We start from the raw sequence: 16,255 nt of genomic DNA, 5'->3' as shown, positions 1-16,255 counted from the left end.
TTGAAGGTGGTTGAGGGACTCGTACATAAGTTGATTATGCACCAATGAGTCAAAATTGTATTTATTCATTTGAGACAAACACTATACCATGATCTATAACCATTGTTTTCATGATGAAGAATAATCTTTCTAAATCACTTACAATAGTTAGGCATATATTTATATGTGCACAAATTCAAACATCTCACAGAGATGTGTGTGTGTGTGTATGTTCCCATAAGAAAGATATACATATATACTATTCTGGAGCAAATATGTTTAAGAGAAATGTCCAGCTGTTACTCTAGAGTCTAGAGTTCTCTTGCGCAATTGATTTTAAATCTTTTCCCACATAATGCCTGCAATGAATCAATATCATCCGCACTATTGTTAATCCCCAATGTTAAGTAAGAATTATTTATACATGTTCATTACTAAAATGTATTAGTACATTTGGTTCATCTTCAAAAGATCAACCCTAGCCTTAAGCTTGCTATATTCCATTGACCTATTCGTTTGTGTATACATAATTAATTCTCGGTTTGTAAGACAGTTTGATATTAAGATATAAACATACTTTGTGGGAATATGGAGCCTTTACCTGTTTCTCGGCGTATGATTGTCTCTCGCAACGTTTTAAAAACATGGAAAACAGTCTTTTACCTGGTTCATCTTGTTCATGTAAACATAAACCTTTTTTTAATGGAGATCATTTATAAAAATAATAAAGCAGTACGCAATATAGAGAAGAATATATAAGAATCACACCGTAAACTAAACAAAAAGTTTTAATTTCTAGATGCAAAAAGTCACCAGCAACATGGAAAAAAAAATCAAACTGGAGTACATAAATGATCGAGCAAAGCTATAAGAATTTGTTTGAATGTCCAACCTAAACTAAACCAAAAGAGTAACTTTTATAACGTATTGAACTGAAAGATACAGTCAGACCATATCAAAAGGTTTCAACTATCTCTAGATTGTGGTGAAGGGAAGAGCTCAAAATTGAAGAGTAAGTAAAGAATAATGATATACCGAGCGAGAGAGAGAAAGGATGGTTCCACGATTTCTAAGCTTTAAATAGTCTCTAGCTCCGCAAGAGGAGTCGTAGAAGAATGAAAATAACATCTCAACGGCTCTGTCGCAGGAGGAAGACAATCTTCTTCGTTGGTCACCATTTGATACCTCAAACAAAGATCTTTGAGAGGAAAAGATTATAAAAGAATCACAAAAATAATGTTCATGGACTTGTAAGAAAGTGAAACTAAAGCAACTCCAACGTGAATAAAGATATATTCTTTTCTCTTTTCATTCTCTGGTTTTACACATAGAAAATAATCAGGCTTTCACCAACTTGGAAGGTCACCAACAGATTACTCGAGTGACTTAATAAATATAATTATTATCTAATTGTACAGTTTCAAGAACACACTATTCTCCAAAGAGATTTGAATGAGAGAAGCACTAAAGATTAAACTTGTCATATATTTAAAAAAGAAGACAAAGATGATCAAAAGGTTTCTTTCTTCTAACTTTCTTACGCCTCAGCTTCAGCAACTTTCTCTGTCTCTCTCGCTCTTCTTCTTCTGCGATCAGCTTTGCTTCCATTTCATCTTCCTCCCTTGCGATTCTCGCACTGCATTTATCAAATCAAACACAAACCGTTGAGCAATATATATAAGAAGAAACAAATGATTGAAACTCATGATCAAGATATTGATGTTACCTTCGTCTCTCTTCCTTCATGATATCGTCAAAGCAGGCTTCCAGGTCTCGGTTATCATAGCCATGTCCAACATAACGATCAGTACTGACATTAAAACAATACAAAACTCATAAGTGCAGGAGAAAAAAACTAATGAAAATGTGATGGGTGTGAGCGTAGGAGAAAAGTTAGAAGCAGTGCTTGAACATTTGTCTAATCATGCTCAATTGAAGATGAGCAGCTCCCTCTCCAATTGAAGATAGAAGATAAACTGAGAACGTCTGTGAAGATCCATCCGGCTATCAACCTTCTCCAATTTATAAGGGTTGAAGTGAATTTTTCGGTTTCATTGTATCAGAAAGGGAGAAGGAGAGTTTAAGTAAATGGCTTCAATGAAAGAAAAACATTTATTCTAAAATTTAAGAGGTATACGTTGAATACAGGGAAAATAATTAATAGATATGAAAAGAGTTGGAAGGTAACGAGTTGATTAAGACTCGTTTTTTCACAGGATTAGGAAAAGCAGCAGGGCTGGTGAGATTGAAGGGTCGATGAAGAAGAAACCTCTGAAAACCTATTCGTTACTCGTTTAATGAATAAAAAACGGCACATTTTCCTCGACAAAAACATAAAACGTCAGACTTTTTTTCAAAATAGGCCATATAACTAAACATTGGCCAAATCGCCTTACACCTGACTTGGGCTTTTTATGGAACTTAAACCGAAATCATACGTGTACAGAGTAAACTCTCCTATCATAAATATATATTAGTTTCGGCCAGCAATGTACAAAGTATCATTTAGTTTAGTGGTATAAATGGTGGTGTTTATATCTCAATAACCCGGGTTCGAGCAACAGTCTTGACAATTTTCACACTTTTTAAAAGTGGGATCCACAGACCGCTGACGTGTCGCCTCAGGAATAATCCAAGGCGCGGAGTTTTTGCATTTTAATATATTTTTGTCTCTTGCTTACTAATCTAGCATTCAATTTTTCAATGCATTTTATCTTCACCATCTCCTCTTGTCTTGTTTACATTTGTTTTCACGTTCTGTCGTTTGATTTGTCTTAGTTTTGGCTTGTGTAATAACTTAACCCTGCTCATTCTTCTTTCATTCTGCATTGATTGATATTTTTATCTCGCTTAGCTCTGTGTTGCACTAATTTGCTCGAATCATTTTTCATCATCTGCTTCGTATTCTTTTAATATTCATTAACTATTGTCTCCAATCTCTTTAAATCTTAAAAATCCTACATGTTCTTTTGTTTATTAAATCACATATTAAATATTGTTGAAACTGTTTATTTATTCTAATAAATCCTTACGATTATAACTAAGATGATATGGATAAAAGACTGATTATAATTTAGTTGAAATTAAAGTCTAAAGTGAAAGTTATTAAACTTGCAATCCTTCTTTTTGTCATCCAAGATAACTTTAGTCAAATCAATTATATTGATTTAGAAAACTCATAAGCTATTTCAATCCTAAACAACAAAAAACAAGCGCATTTGTTATTGACGTTGCGGCGGGTTTCCTTTACTATAAATATAATTGTTTGTCACAACTGTTAATAAACCCAAATGTGTTTACAAATACTACTCATATAAGAGTTTCATACTCATTTCTCTTTCTCTAGTCATCTCCTATGTTAGTAGCTATCATAATACAATCATCAAACAAATGACATATCTCTTGGTTCCATATAGAATATGCAAAATGACTGTTTTCTGCAGACTCCATGATCACTGAGTATTATAAATATCAAACTCTGTCTATGGTCTATTTATATGTTGAGGAAATGCCTCGAAATGTAGCTTCCAAATAATGATTTCCAGGTCAACACATTGCATATTAACCTCCACAATGGGATCAACGGATCTGCAGATACCGCTACATGTCGAGTCGAACGCAGCTACACATATGTTCCCTGCTTGTGCCTTTCATTCACAATCTGCAATTCTCCCAAGAACCAATATCAATGTTAAATGAGGTAAAAAATTTAGAGTCACGACAGACTTTGTATAGCCAAGCCCAATAAACCAAGCACCCAACGTAACATTCTCACTTGCCTATTTGTGCAGAAAATGACTTGATCATTATATAGTAGCACTGAGAAGTTAGATGGAGAATGAGGTATGAATGCAAAGTAGACAAAACAGTTAAAATCTTACTGATTATGGGAAATATAAGAAATCAATTCTCTTGAAATGACGTATAACTGTCCAATACCATGATAGAAGTACTTGTTCCTATTCTCACCAAACTTCCAATTCTACATGTATATATAAATCTACTAGAGTTATTTACAGCGCTCTGTTGCAATATTTGTTAGCTAAAATAATCCATCCAACATAATAGGAAAAAGAAACCAATGAAATTGTAAAGCTAACCATCAGCTGAGATACTTTTGTTGTCCTGACACATTGCAAACTTAGTGATTTCACTGTCAAAAGCAACAAAATAAGCAGTCATATACATTCGAGACATTTATTTACAAACGGTTCCTAGCACAGAAAAAGCATATTATTATGTTACGGATGATAAGTTTGATGCACAAATACAGTTTAGAATTTTTTTCAACTGAACATTTGTGCCTACTGAATTACCTTACAACACCCACTGCATTGTGATTTTGGCATGTTAAAGCTGAGAATAAACATTGGAGCTTGCGTTAGCATTTGGAACATGAAATATAGCACCATCAATTTCCAGTGTTAATTCCATTGACAATAGCTGTGCAAAAGAACTCTGCTAGTAAGGTAATTGTGATTAGTAATTCTTTACATCTTAGTGTCGTACAATTTCAAAACGATAGACACTTACAATCGACGACTCTCAAAGATGGACCGCAAACCATCTAATGATATGCTTACCTCGTCGTATAAGTAATCCATGTCACTTCCCTCCCACGGGTAACGTTGCTGGGGAAGATCAATTCCCTCCACCTCTTTCTCATCATTAGGATGCTCTGCAATATACCCTCTGTAAGGTTCAAATTTATGTCGCTAGAATTATCAGAGAAAGAAATATAAAAACCCTCCAAATCTTCAGGAGCATCGACATTTTCTTTATTCAGTGATCTTCATTCAACCTAACAACCATCACAATAAAAAGAATGTGAGGCACATAATCTTCAAAATCCAAGTTTAATGAATTGAAAAAAAAAACTCAGGAAGACAGAAAATGTCAAACACTCACTGGCTTCTTCTTCTTTTACTTCTTGGCTCCCGTGAATGAACTGTCAAACCATCATTATTTGCAGGAAAAAATATTAAACAAAGCAACTAATGAAAAGAAACAAATATGTTTCACAGCACATAAACTCTTCTTGAACAATCAGGCAACGGATAGTATGTCTCCTGTGTGACTCAGCTGAGTCCTCGATGCCATCCTGAACGACAAATGTCTTCTTCTTCTTCTTGGTTAGATCAAAGGGTGTAAGCTAAGGATGACCAAAGAAAATTAAAACCACACAATCATGATTTATCAGGCAAAATAAAAGAACGGATGATGAATTTATTAAAGATGGGGAGATGTAGAGACTAAAGAAGAAAAACTGATTCATGAAACTCAAAGAGCCGATCTGTGTTTCTTAGATGAGTCATGAACCGATGATTAAAAATTGAAAGCCCTAAACTTTCATTTAAGAAAATGCTTACAGACCAAAGAGGTTTATTGGACTTTTTTTTTAACGAATCCCATTTCAAAACGTGAGTTATAAAGTATTTATTAAATCATTAGATAAAATAAATAAGTGTGAGTCCCACAGAGAAAACCGAATAAGCTAAGGTTTCCGACCTTCATGAATATATATTTGTTTCGGCCATCAATATACAAAGAATCATTTATCTCAGTGGTATAAATGTTGTTGTTTAGATCTTAATAACATGGGTTTGAGACACAGACTCGGAGAAAGAGGTTTGGAAGGAAACTAAAATTTGGGTAATTTTTGAGGTTTTCACCGGTGAAGAGAAAATTAGGCCTAATAGGTTTAAACGAGCCAAATCGAAATGAACCCAAAATCACTATATTAGATCGAAATGAACCCAAAACATCACTATATATCAGATCGAAATATAGTTTACGAGTCAAAGGACGATTTTGTCCACTGACGAACCCGGTTAAACCATACCGACCGAGTTATTATTATAAAATGGTTTAATTATTTAATGCTCTTTTCTGATATTCAGCTTACATTGACTCTTCTTCGAATTGGTTGGTATGTCAATGTAGTTCAATTATTAGTCACTTTTAGTAAGATAGGGAAGACTTTAGCCACAGTGACCTACGAAGACTTTCACATCAATAATTTATACTACATCCGTTTCCAAAAATAAGATGTTTTAAATTTTTTTCTTATTCCAGAAAGATAGAATTTCTATATTGTTAAAATATTTTTTATATTTTTGAAGAACATTAATTGAGAATATTTGAATTGATTAAATTTCATTGGTAGAAAGTTATTGGAAAGTGTATACTAAAATAAAAAATAAATTAAATTATAAATATTTATTAAATTTTTAATAAGTGTGCATACTTTAATAGTTTCAGGAGCAGAGGGAGCATTATGTTTCCACCTTAAACTAAGCTTTGTTTTATAAAATAAAAGACATGCGTCTTTTGCCGTTGATTTGCATATCAAAACCATTGTATTAGTCATTTATATCATAGTTCAATTATTAGTCATGCACATCATGTGTCCACCTAAGTTTGCTTTAATTTATAGTATGTTTCTATATTGTTCTGTTTAGCAATGTGAAAGTACGCAGAAAAAGTGAATAACAATAAAATATTAGGTAGTATTGAACTTACAATTTATAAATTAAATTAAATTTAACAAAGTTTTTCATTTGATAAAATACAACAATTAAAATAGTAGAATTGCAATCATTCAGCCAGCCGATCAAGAATCCCGGAGACGACAACACATATACTTCTCAAACTCACTTCACACCGACTAATCTCCGCCGGATAAACCAAACCCTTAGCTCGCCGGAAAATATTCCTGCAAACATTGGGATAATCCTGAGCCGCCAACACATGCATGTAAGCATAGTCATAAGCTTCATCATCAAGATCTTGAATCGTTAGCCGGAGAGAATCAGCTGCGAGAATATACTTGTCGGAGCAATCTTTTAAGACCTTCTTGAGGACGGTGTTGTTTGCAGTAGCGGTCAGATTTTTAGCGATATAACTGGCTGTGGCTGTGGCGTTTGTCATACCAACGCTAGCCATAATGGCGGCGAGACCTTTTGTGTCGGCTGTGGGGCTTCTTGGGTCGGACTTGAGAGCTGAGACGCAGAGGTCGTAGTAGTTTGTGGTTTTGCAAGTTGATTCGATGGTGGTTGTGTTAGATTTGACTGAGAGTAGGGTTGATGATAGGATAAGGAGGAGGAGAAAAATAGGAGAACTAGCCATTTGAAGAGGATGGGTATGAGCAACTGTTTATGGAGAGGTGTGGAAAGAAAGATGATTCTTGTCTTATATTATGAGCAGTTTCTTGAATTACTTATTAACAATAAATGAAAGAGAACATGTACTATTTGTTTTCAGTTGGTAATCCCGAAATTATAAAATTTTGCATGTTTAATAATTTTTCGTGGAATGGTAAAATAGTTATTTTCAACGTTAATATATAGTGTAGGCGGATAATTCCTTTTTTTGTTAGGTATACAACGCGTTAACATTTGAGAAAACTGAATATACAGGAATCGGTTTTATTCTTTCTTCATTTGAAGGCAAGTATAATATGAATCATTATCCAGGCAAAGAAAAAAACAGATATGCAGTTGATGAAAATATACTCTCTCCGTTTCATATCGTAAATAGTTTAAGAGAAATGTTTTTGTTTCAAAATGTAAGTAGTTTTCGTAGTTCTAGGTAACTTTTATATTTATTGAATATAGTGTGACCAATCAAATTAAATAGACTTATTTTTTATTAGTTTATTCTATTTATTATAAAATACTTTTTAAACACATAATAATTTTTTTAATCTTCGTGCTTTTAGCCAAAACTATTTATATTATGAAACGGAGGGAGTAGTAAATTGCTAGATAAAAATTGTAAATGTGCGAGTGCGAATTTCTTTTATCAACATGTTATGCGAATCTATCCGGCTATCCCATAACTTCAAAGACATTTTTACCAGAAAAAACTCCAAAGACAGGATGATTAATTGTGTGTGTTGGTCTCTGCTTCTTGGAACTTTGAATTGTGTGTTGGCTTTTACTTCTTGGAACTTTGCGAGGTGTTGATCTGTGAATCTCGTGATTAGTATGAATCATAAAGCCTTGTTTGGATGTTTCCCTTTCACGACAAAAACTCCCTCTGTCACTTTCTTTTGTTCTTGTATTTAAAACTATTTATCCTACGATTGCTTTATATTTATAGTTTTTACTTACATGGCATTACATTTCTACCACTGAAATTACTAAATCTGATCACTATAACAAAAAACTACAACTATTAATACTATTCATAAACAGATAACTTGAATTCCAAATTTATATAAGATAAACAAAGAAACTAATAGCATTTTGAATAAATATAGGGCTTTTTGCAGAATTGACCTATAACTTAAAGTCAAACACAAAACTAACCTCATTTTTTTTTGAAAATTGGTTTTGCCCTATTCACCCTACAAGTTCATATAATTTACGAAAATGCCATCAATTTTTTTTTTCTTTTTTTTTTCGAAAATGACATTTTTACTCTCTCACCCTCATCATCTTCAAGTAATTACAAGATTGCCATTGTCATCAATACCACAACCACCATGAACAACCAATTTGAAGCTCTTAATGCTCCCAAAATCGATTTACCCTTCTTCTTTTTCCATTCTTGTGAACTAAACACAACATATCTCTCACTTTCTCTCCACAATGAGCTAAAAAAACCCAAGATTTTGATTCTAAATTTTTTATGGTTCATATAGTCATAGAAGCTAACGATTCTGGGTGGGTTACTTTCGTTTGTGATTCTGTGTGCTTGGAGAAGCCTTATGTATGCTAAGGAACTTATCTCACCAATTTAAGGTATGACTTCGAGTTTTTTTCCAGATCTGTTCGTCAGACGACTTACTTGGGAAGTCGTCTGGCTGTAGACAACTTACCTGGAAGTCGTCTGGTCAACGCAGAGGTTATTTTTGCAATTGACTTTGAAATCTGTAACCTGAGACGACTGAAAGTTAAGTCGTCTGTTTTTGTTTGGTTTCAAAAAAAATTCCAAAGAACCTAGACGACTTACATTTCAGTCGTCATAGGTTAGTTTTGCATTTGACTGGATAATTTCAGAAGTTTGACTTCCCCAGACGACTTACATTTCAGTCGTCTGGCGAAAATTAAAATAATAATATTTTTTTAAAAGTAGACGACTTACAGTTAAGTCGTCATAGGTTAGTTTTGCAATTGAAAAAAAAAACTTCAAAATTTAATTATACACAGACGACTTATACTTCAGTCGTCCACGAGACGACTTACTTGTAAGTCGTCCAGGATTTTTTTCTGAGATCCTGGTCAAACCTCGTAAATCCTCGTAAATCCTGGACGACTTATACTTCAGTCGTCCACTTCAAAATTTAATTATACTTCAGTAACTTTACAACAAAGTTAAAAATAAGTGAGAATTTAGAAAAATAAAGACAAATAATTTCATGCTTATAGAACATGCGTATAAATATGTAAAATGATTACTCGCTCATCCATCAATACGGCTTCGATTGGTACTAAAAGAATAGAAAAAATAAACAAAATAAAAAATAAAATAGAATTTGAGGAATTGAAAAAATAAAAAATATAAATTTTGTTCATCTTGTTCTTCGTCAAAATTGCAGAAGAAAATTTTTCTTTATAAATTTATTCCTCCACGAAGAATTTAGAAGGAAAAAATGGAATCCACATTTCAGTAATTTGACTAAAATTCCAACATAACTGATATAAATTTTGAAGAACAAAGAATTACCAATTAGAGTTACACTACTTAATTAAAAATTAAAAATTAAAAATTAAAGACGCATTTCAATTTGATATATAATTATAATATCTTGCTTATTAATATATAATTTAACAGAATTATTTTAACATAAGCTATTGAAGTTATTCTCTGTAAACTCACATTTATAATTTTTACCACCGATAAAAGTGTTCATTTAAAATAGAAAGATAAAAGTGTTCATTTAAAATAGAAAGTATTACACTGAGAGGCAGTTTCAAGTTTTAATATTACACCTATAAGGCAGTTTTTTCTAATCAAACTCATTTTCTAGTCATAAACAAACTAAATAAAAGAATGTGGGTCTCATGTATCTTCTTCTTCGTTTCTTTCCCTTCAGTTTTTCATTTTTTTTTGTAAAATGAATGTTGTTTTTTCAGAACATTCTTTTAACAAAATATGTTTATAATCAGTATATTTATTATTCAATCTATCTTTTGAGATATGTCAAGTGATGTTTATTATACACCGCAAAACACAGCCACAACGAGCTCCACCGCCGCCGTCTCATTTCTTTTCCACGGGACTTATCTTTTGCGGTATCTCAAGTCCGGTGGGAGCTTCAACGTCATGCCCTATGTTACGTCTTTGCCGTGATCTTAGCCTCTCTCCGTGACCTCCGGTGGACTATAAAGCGAAGCCGCTGTTGCATGAGATGTTGATCGCCATTGTTGAACTTTGAGATGAAGTTTCTTTAATTTTCACTTTTGGTCCTTGTAATTTTAAATGATTCCATTGTTGTCTCAAAACATCCAGATTTGCATATAAGTCATGTTTAATTAACCCAAAACTTTCAAATGTGAACTTTAGACTTTGTCAAATGCAAATAAACAAAAATACACAAATATATGCACAAAATACCTCTAAATACATCCCAAAATTATTTAAATGAGGTAAATGCAAATGTTAAAACCTACTAAAATTATGAGTTATCAATGAACAACATATTTACATAAGTTGAGTAGGTCATATTGACTCAGTTTTTGTATCATATTGACAATACAAATAACGAAACTTGCAATATGTGTACAAAAATGATCTGGAGTTCATGTATTATTCTACAAATCAATTAATGTACATGCGAACTATTGTACACATGGATGAAAAATATTTGTGTACATAGTATAGTGTACACATAAAATAGCTTTTAAAGATACAATTTTTTACCATATAAATATTGTAATTTGCAAATGTACCAAACAAATTTATCAGGTGTACATTTGAATCCTTGCAAATAAATCTAAAATATTTTCTGGTGTCCATATATTATTGTACAAATTAATTGATGAACATGTGAATTATTGCACATGTGGATATAACAAAATTTGTGTACGTATTGCCTGGATTTTTCTATTGGTTATGTATGTCCACATGTACCCTGAATTTTCAATATCCATGTGCACGGAAAACCATATGTACACCTAAATCCGGTAAGAGACTGAGCTACCAAATCAATAGAAAGTGATAGAGAGTATCACAGATAGTATTGATGCTGGTTGTGAGTTATCCAAATCATGCTCTCATCATGTTTCAGAGCTTCTGACCAGTGTGTGTGTTTTCATGCTAGCTTCATGGTAGGTCTTAGCTTGATTAATTTCTGGTTGTTTTACATATATACACTATCATATTTAGCGTACACATGTACACATCCTTATTTATTGTACACAAAAACGCTTGTGCACGTGTACACCACACATGTTACATAGAGAAGGTAGGAAATATAATATCAACGCATATGGTATCAAGATCTAAACTAAGCTTCACTCAAAAATGAGAACTATTTCTATTCACGTAAACCACACTTCCTCATCCTTACACTTACAAAGATAAAATTCTCTCTTTCACATGTACACATGTACGCTGACATTATGTACTCGTGTACATGAATGACGTACATAAGCAAAGCAGAAAACACAATTGTTTATTTTGACAATATGGAGAAAAAATGAAAGCAAGCAAAAGATAAAAGACCATTCATGTAGTTATGATGAAAGGCTGAAATGAACAATCAAGAAGTTAGAGAATTAATTCGAGTAGACATCCGCACAATTAAAAGTTTGGGATCAAAACGCAATTATGTGAATCCTAAAGGACCAAACGCGCAAAAAACATAAAAATAGCCATTGGTGCTCTCGAACTTGTTCTGGCGGAGCCGTGACGGCGAGATGTGAGGCCATGACGTCGGAAAAGGGTATGAAAGAGTCTGATGCGATGCTAGTTTCGTTGGCCCAAAAAGACTAGAGCTTTGGTCGAAACTTCAAAAGAGTCTCTGGTGCGAAGATTGACGATGGATGAAATTCATGGCATAACTTGATTGAAACGGAATAACGCAGGAATTTGGGACTTTTGACAGTGTAGATTATAATGGATCTGAAGTATTTTGAGATTTTTGTGTCTTTTCTTCTTCTTGTTTGGGAAGATTGACAGATAATAAAATTTATAAATTTAATTTTTAGCTATAAAAAAAAAACAACGATAGAAGAAGAAGATTAAAAAGGAAAGAGATAATGATGGGTCCCACTAGTTGAAAAACCCACTTTTGGTTCCATTTTAGTTGAGATAAACCACCTCAGTAGCTGAAAGTGTCTTTGAGTGAAATAAAAACTGAGAAACTGCCTTTTAAGTGTAAATAACTCTTTAAAATATATCATAGGATAAAATTCTGAAAATATATGGCATTCCCTGTCACATATCTTCTTAAAGCCCATTAATAGAGATCTAGTCCATATTAGCTAACAAGCTATTAATGGGCCAACTTCCTTCGAGCTTACAGACTTAACTAGGTTTTTTTCTGCACCATGTGCAGTAAAATGTTTTTTAAATTTAATTTATATTTAAAAATAAATTCTATTAAATATTATAGATTTTACTATTTTCTTACTAACATTTAATATATATTTGATATATATTAAATCAATTTGTATAAAAATAATATAAAATTGTATAATTATCAAATATTTAACCTAAACAATATTATAAAATTTGTAGATATATAAGACTAATGATCTTACGATTAAATATTTAAATTTTAAAAAAATTGTAGAATTTTTGAAAACTTTAGTAATACAAATTGTATAAGTATACAAAATAATAATATTTCGAAATTTGAAATGTTATATATGAATATATCCCCTATACTATATTTACGAAGTGATTTTGCCACATGTCCTATCTACAATCATTTTTACAAAAAAAAATGATGACATGGCTTATAGTTAATATGACATGGACAATCACATTTATTACTGACATATATTTTTGGTACACTTTATACAATATGACAATAACTAATACATTACATGTAATGTTAATTTATATTTTTGTTAAACCTCTTAAAATATGGTAATAATTCATAAATCATCACTAAAATAAATATATTGAAATATGCATTATAAATTTCGAAATACATTATTTAATTGTATTTTTTTATGATTATACAATTTTTATTACTAATACTTTCAAAATTTTCTACACCTTTTTAAAAAAATTAATAAATTGTTAATCGTAATTTCATTAGTTTTTTTTAGATATCTACAAATTTTATAAATATTTTTTAGTTATAATTTTTAATAACTATACAATTTTTATATGATTATTAGTAATTTTATACAAGTTGATTTAATACATTTAACCAAAATAAATAGATAAAAAAATTATCTAAGATTTGAATTTTAAATATATTACATATATATTATTAAATGTAATTTAAAATAAACAAAATTATTTTTTTCTTAATTTTATGCTTAAATAATCAATTTTATATTAAATATTAGTTAAAAATAATAAAATAAATAATATTAATAAATTTTATTTTAAATATAATTTAACTTTTAAAAAATTTATCAATGCATATGGTGCAGGAAAACACCTAGTGTTCTATAAAGCATAAAACAAGGTATTTTGTACTGCATAGTCGATATATATTTTTACACGTTCCATCCACTCAACTCGGTGGATTACAACCACTCGAAGACTTAACCGAGTTTACCAGGCGCCAACAATCCGGTTCAAATACTTCAATCAGTTGACTAAAGAGAGTGGTCAAGTGAGCGAAATCGTACCAAACTAAAATAAAGTCTCCCTTTGTCTTGGAATCTTATAGACACTTTCAAAACAATTCTTTAAGACATTAACATGACATTAACGTAAGGAAATATTTTTATATTACGATATATGTTCTTTGATAATACCAGAAGTATATTTAAGGAAACAAGTTGGTAGATGATTAGAAATTCTGGTAAATTGTACTATTAAAGGTAGTTTTCTAAGAGCATAAAATGAACGCCAAAGAAAACCTCAAAACAAAACAACAGAAATATACCTAGAAAAAAATGCACAACAAATACACGAGGCAAAGACAAAGCCATTTTACCAATAAAGTTGGCAACGAAAAACGAAGTAGTCGCTCCATAAAGTCTCAATTCAAAACCCATAGCCATTTACTGAGAAAGTTTTGCAATTCAAATAAAGTCGAACCATAGCCATTTACCAAAAAGATTAGTGCTGCAACTGAAAAGGAATAAGGAAGAAGACTTTAACTCGTGCCCATGAATTTGAACATCCCAATTATTTCGTCTTGTAACATCTATAATTAAAAGCAATTGAACATCCCAATTATTTCGTCTTGTTACCGAACGAGATATGCATAAGTTAATTGTTTGCACGTCTTAAAAGATAGCATAGTTAATTTGATTGTAATGTTTAGCTTTTTCAACTAATAAATAAATTTCATTTCAATTAAAATATTTGCAGTTAATATATATTTATATCTAGCAACACTGCATTGTATTCACAGTCATTCCAAATTAAGCATATATTTTAATGCGTCATATTGGATACTTTTTGTCAACTTTCTTTTTCTATCATTAAATTTTAACCTATACCTATTGAACTATTTTATGTAGAGACTAGAGACTGACCAATTCCATTAATAACACTAACACTATACATTAAAGTAGACAAGTGTGCTTATCACCCAGTCAATTTTTTCTTAATTTTTTTTAAACGATTTTTTTTCTTAATCTTTAATGTTAAAATCATATAAGGAAATTTAAATAGACTCACAAATTAATAAATTTGTTAACTTATCCAACAATTAGTTAATCTGTCACATTCTACATCAGACATTTATCTTATCTCTAAAAACATCTTCAAAAGAAATTCTATAACTTCAAATATAAAATTTTTTCTCTCCAAAGAGGAATTATAAAACTTCAAATTTAGAGTTTTAAGTGAAACTTCGTATTTGAAGTTTCAATATTCAAAACTCCAAATTTAAAGTTTCATCTTTTTATTTACATTTTGGTCATTATAATTAATTACACATCATATTTATGATTCTTAAGTATTTTTCATTTATTATTTTAATCTTTAAAACTTTTGTATTTCATAAATATTTCAATTTTATATTTATAAATTCAAATTTTACACATATAATTAAATAAAATTTTTGAAAAGATTTATAATAGTTTTAAACTAGAATTAGACAACAAAAATATTACAAAATAAACTTTTTTTTTTTATAAAGATACATAAAAACATAATTATTGCACAAATTTAAATATTACAACAACATTAATAGTTTAGTAATTTTTTTCCGGAACCTCTATTTTGTCCAAACAAATTTTGTGTAATCGAAAACGGATCATTACGGAAATAATTTTATAGAATAATGTGATATTTTACTTGTACTTTCATATTTAATTATGTATTTCTATTTATAATTTTATATTTTAGTGTAAGAATTTATTAATTAATATTACCGTAATATTTTTATATATGTGGTACTTTGATATTTAAACATGGGACTCCGTCGCCGTCGAAATCAATAAACAAAAACTGATCGACGATCTGAAGAAACGTTTCTCCTGGAGACTTGAGGGAGGAACTGTCTTCGAGATCTCTTGACGAATTGAGAAAGAACTTGCGTATTGGTTATCTCAGCGTTCATGTCCTGAACTAGTACCATTGGCTTGAGCCTGAACAGAGGAGCCACAAGATGTGCTTGGCCTGAAGTCCTGTGAGTTGCTAGCTCTCTTATCAGCTGGTGGCTCTTCCACAACCTCCATTGGTTTCTGTCCTCTGTTCTCCATCGCTTTGATCTCTGGGCTAGATAGATGTTTTGTATTGCGAGATCTTTGATATGTTCTTTTTAAGAAAGCATGCAATTCAAATGTACCCCCCCCTGTATGCAGATTATACACGAGGGTACTTGCCATGCAAACCTCCACCATCAATCTTAATGCTAGCAAAATTTAATTTTCGAAACAACGAACACATGGTAATTGGATCTATTTTGCACACAACAGCAAGCAGTATGGTGATGACAAGATTAAGATGACAAAACACTTACATTGATAAATAAACTAGCAACTTAGGCTGGTTTTCAAGATAAACAACAACTCAAAAGCATACTGAAGTTTTGTTTTAAAATAAGTTGAGTATCTTAATTACTAGCTTTATATTTCACTCAGATTTGGGGTTCCTACTAAAGTTGATAACACTGAAGTTAGGAAAGACTTCCGAACATAGATGATTTTAACATTGTACTTTAATCGCCCTATGCGTAAGCCAT

The 16,255-nt window shown here is 31.2% G+C and overlaps 1 protein-coding gene and 1 long non-coding RNA gene across 2 annotated transcripts; both read right to left on the bottom strand.

Annotated features, from left to right (window-relative positions):
- Positions 1 to 1,260: 1,260 nt before the first annotated feature.
- On the bottom strand, positions 1,261 to 2,946 carry LOC125593336. The gene is made up of 2 exons (XR_007329261.1): positions 1,706 to 2,946; positions 1,261 to 1,615 (listed from the first exon to the last, which is right to left on the bottom strand). It is a non-coding gene; the product is annotated as an uncharacterized LOC125593336 (long non-coding RNA).
- A 3,518-nt stretch (positions 2,947 to 6,464) lies between these two features.
- Positions 6,465 to 7,207, bottom strand: LOC106404562 (cell wall / vacuolar inhibitor of fructosidase 2-like). Its single transcript, XM_013845274.3, has one exon. The coding sequence runs from the start codon at positions 7,105 to 7,107 to the stop codon at positions 6,577 to 6,579; it is 531 nt and encodes a 176-aa protein (XP_013700728.2). The 5' UTR covers positions 7,108 to 7,207; the 3' UTR covers positions 6,465 to 6,576.
- Between the last annotated feature and the right edge of the window lie 9,048 nt (positions 7,208 to 16,255).

This window comes from Brassica napus, chromosome C9 (genome assembly GCF_020379485.1).
Source record: "Brassica napus cultivar Da-Ae chromosome C9, Da-Ae, whole genome shotgun sequence".
NCBI lineage: Eukaryota > Viridiplantae > Streptophyta > Magnoliopsida > Brassicales > Brassicaceae > Brassica > Brassica napus.
Note: the sequence above shows the minus strand (reverse complement) of the source record. Positions and strands in the feature narration are given on the sequence as shown.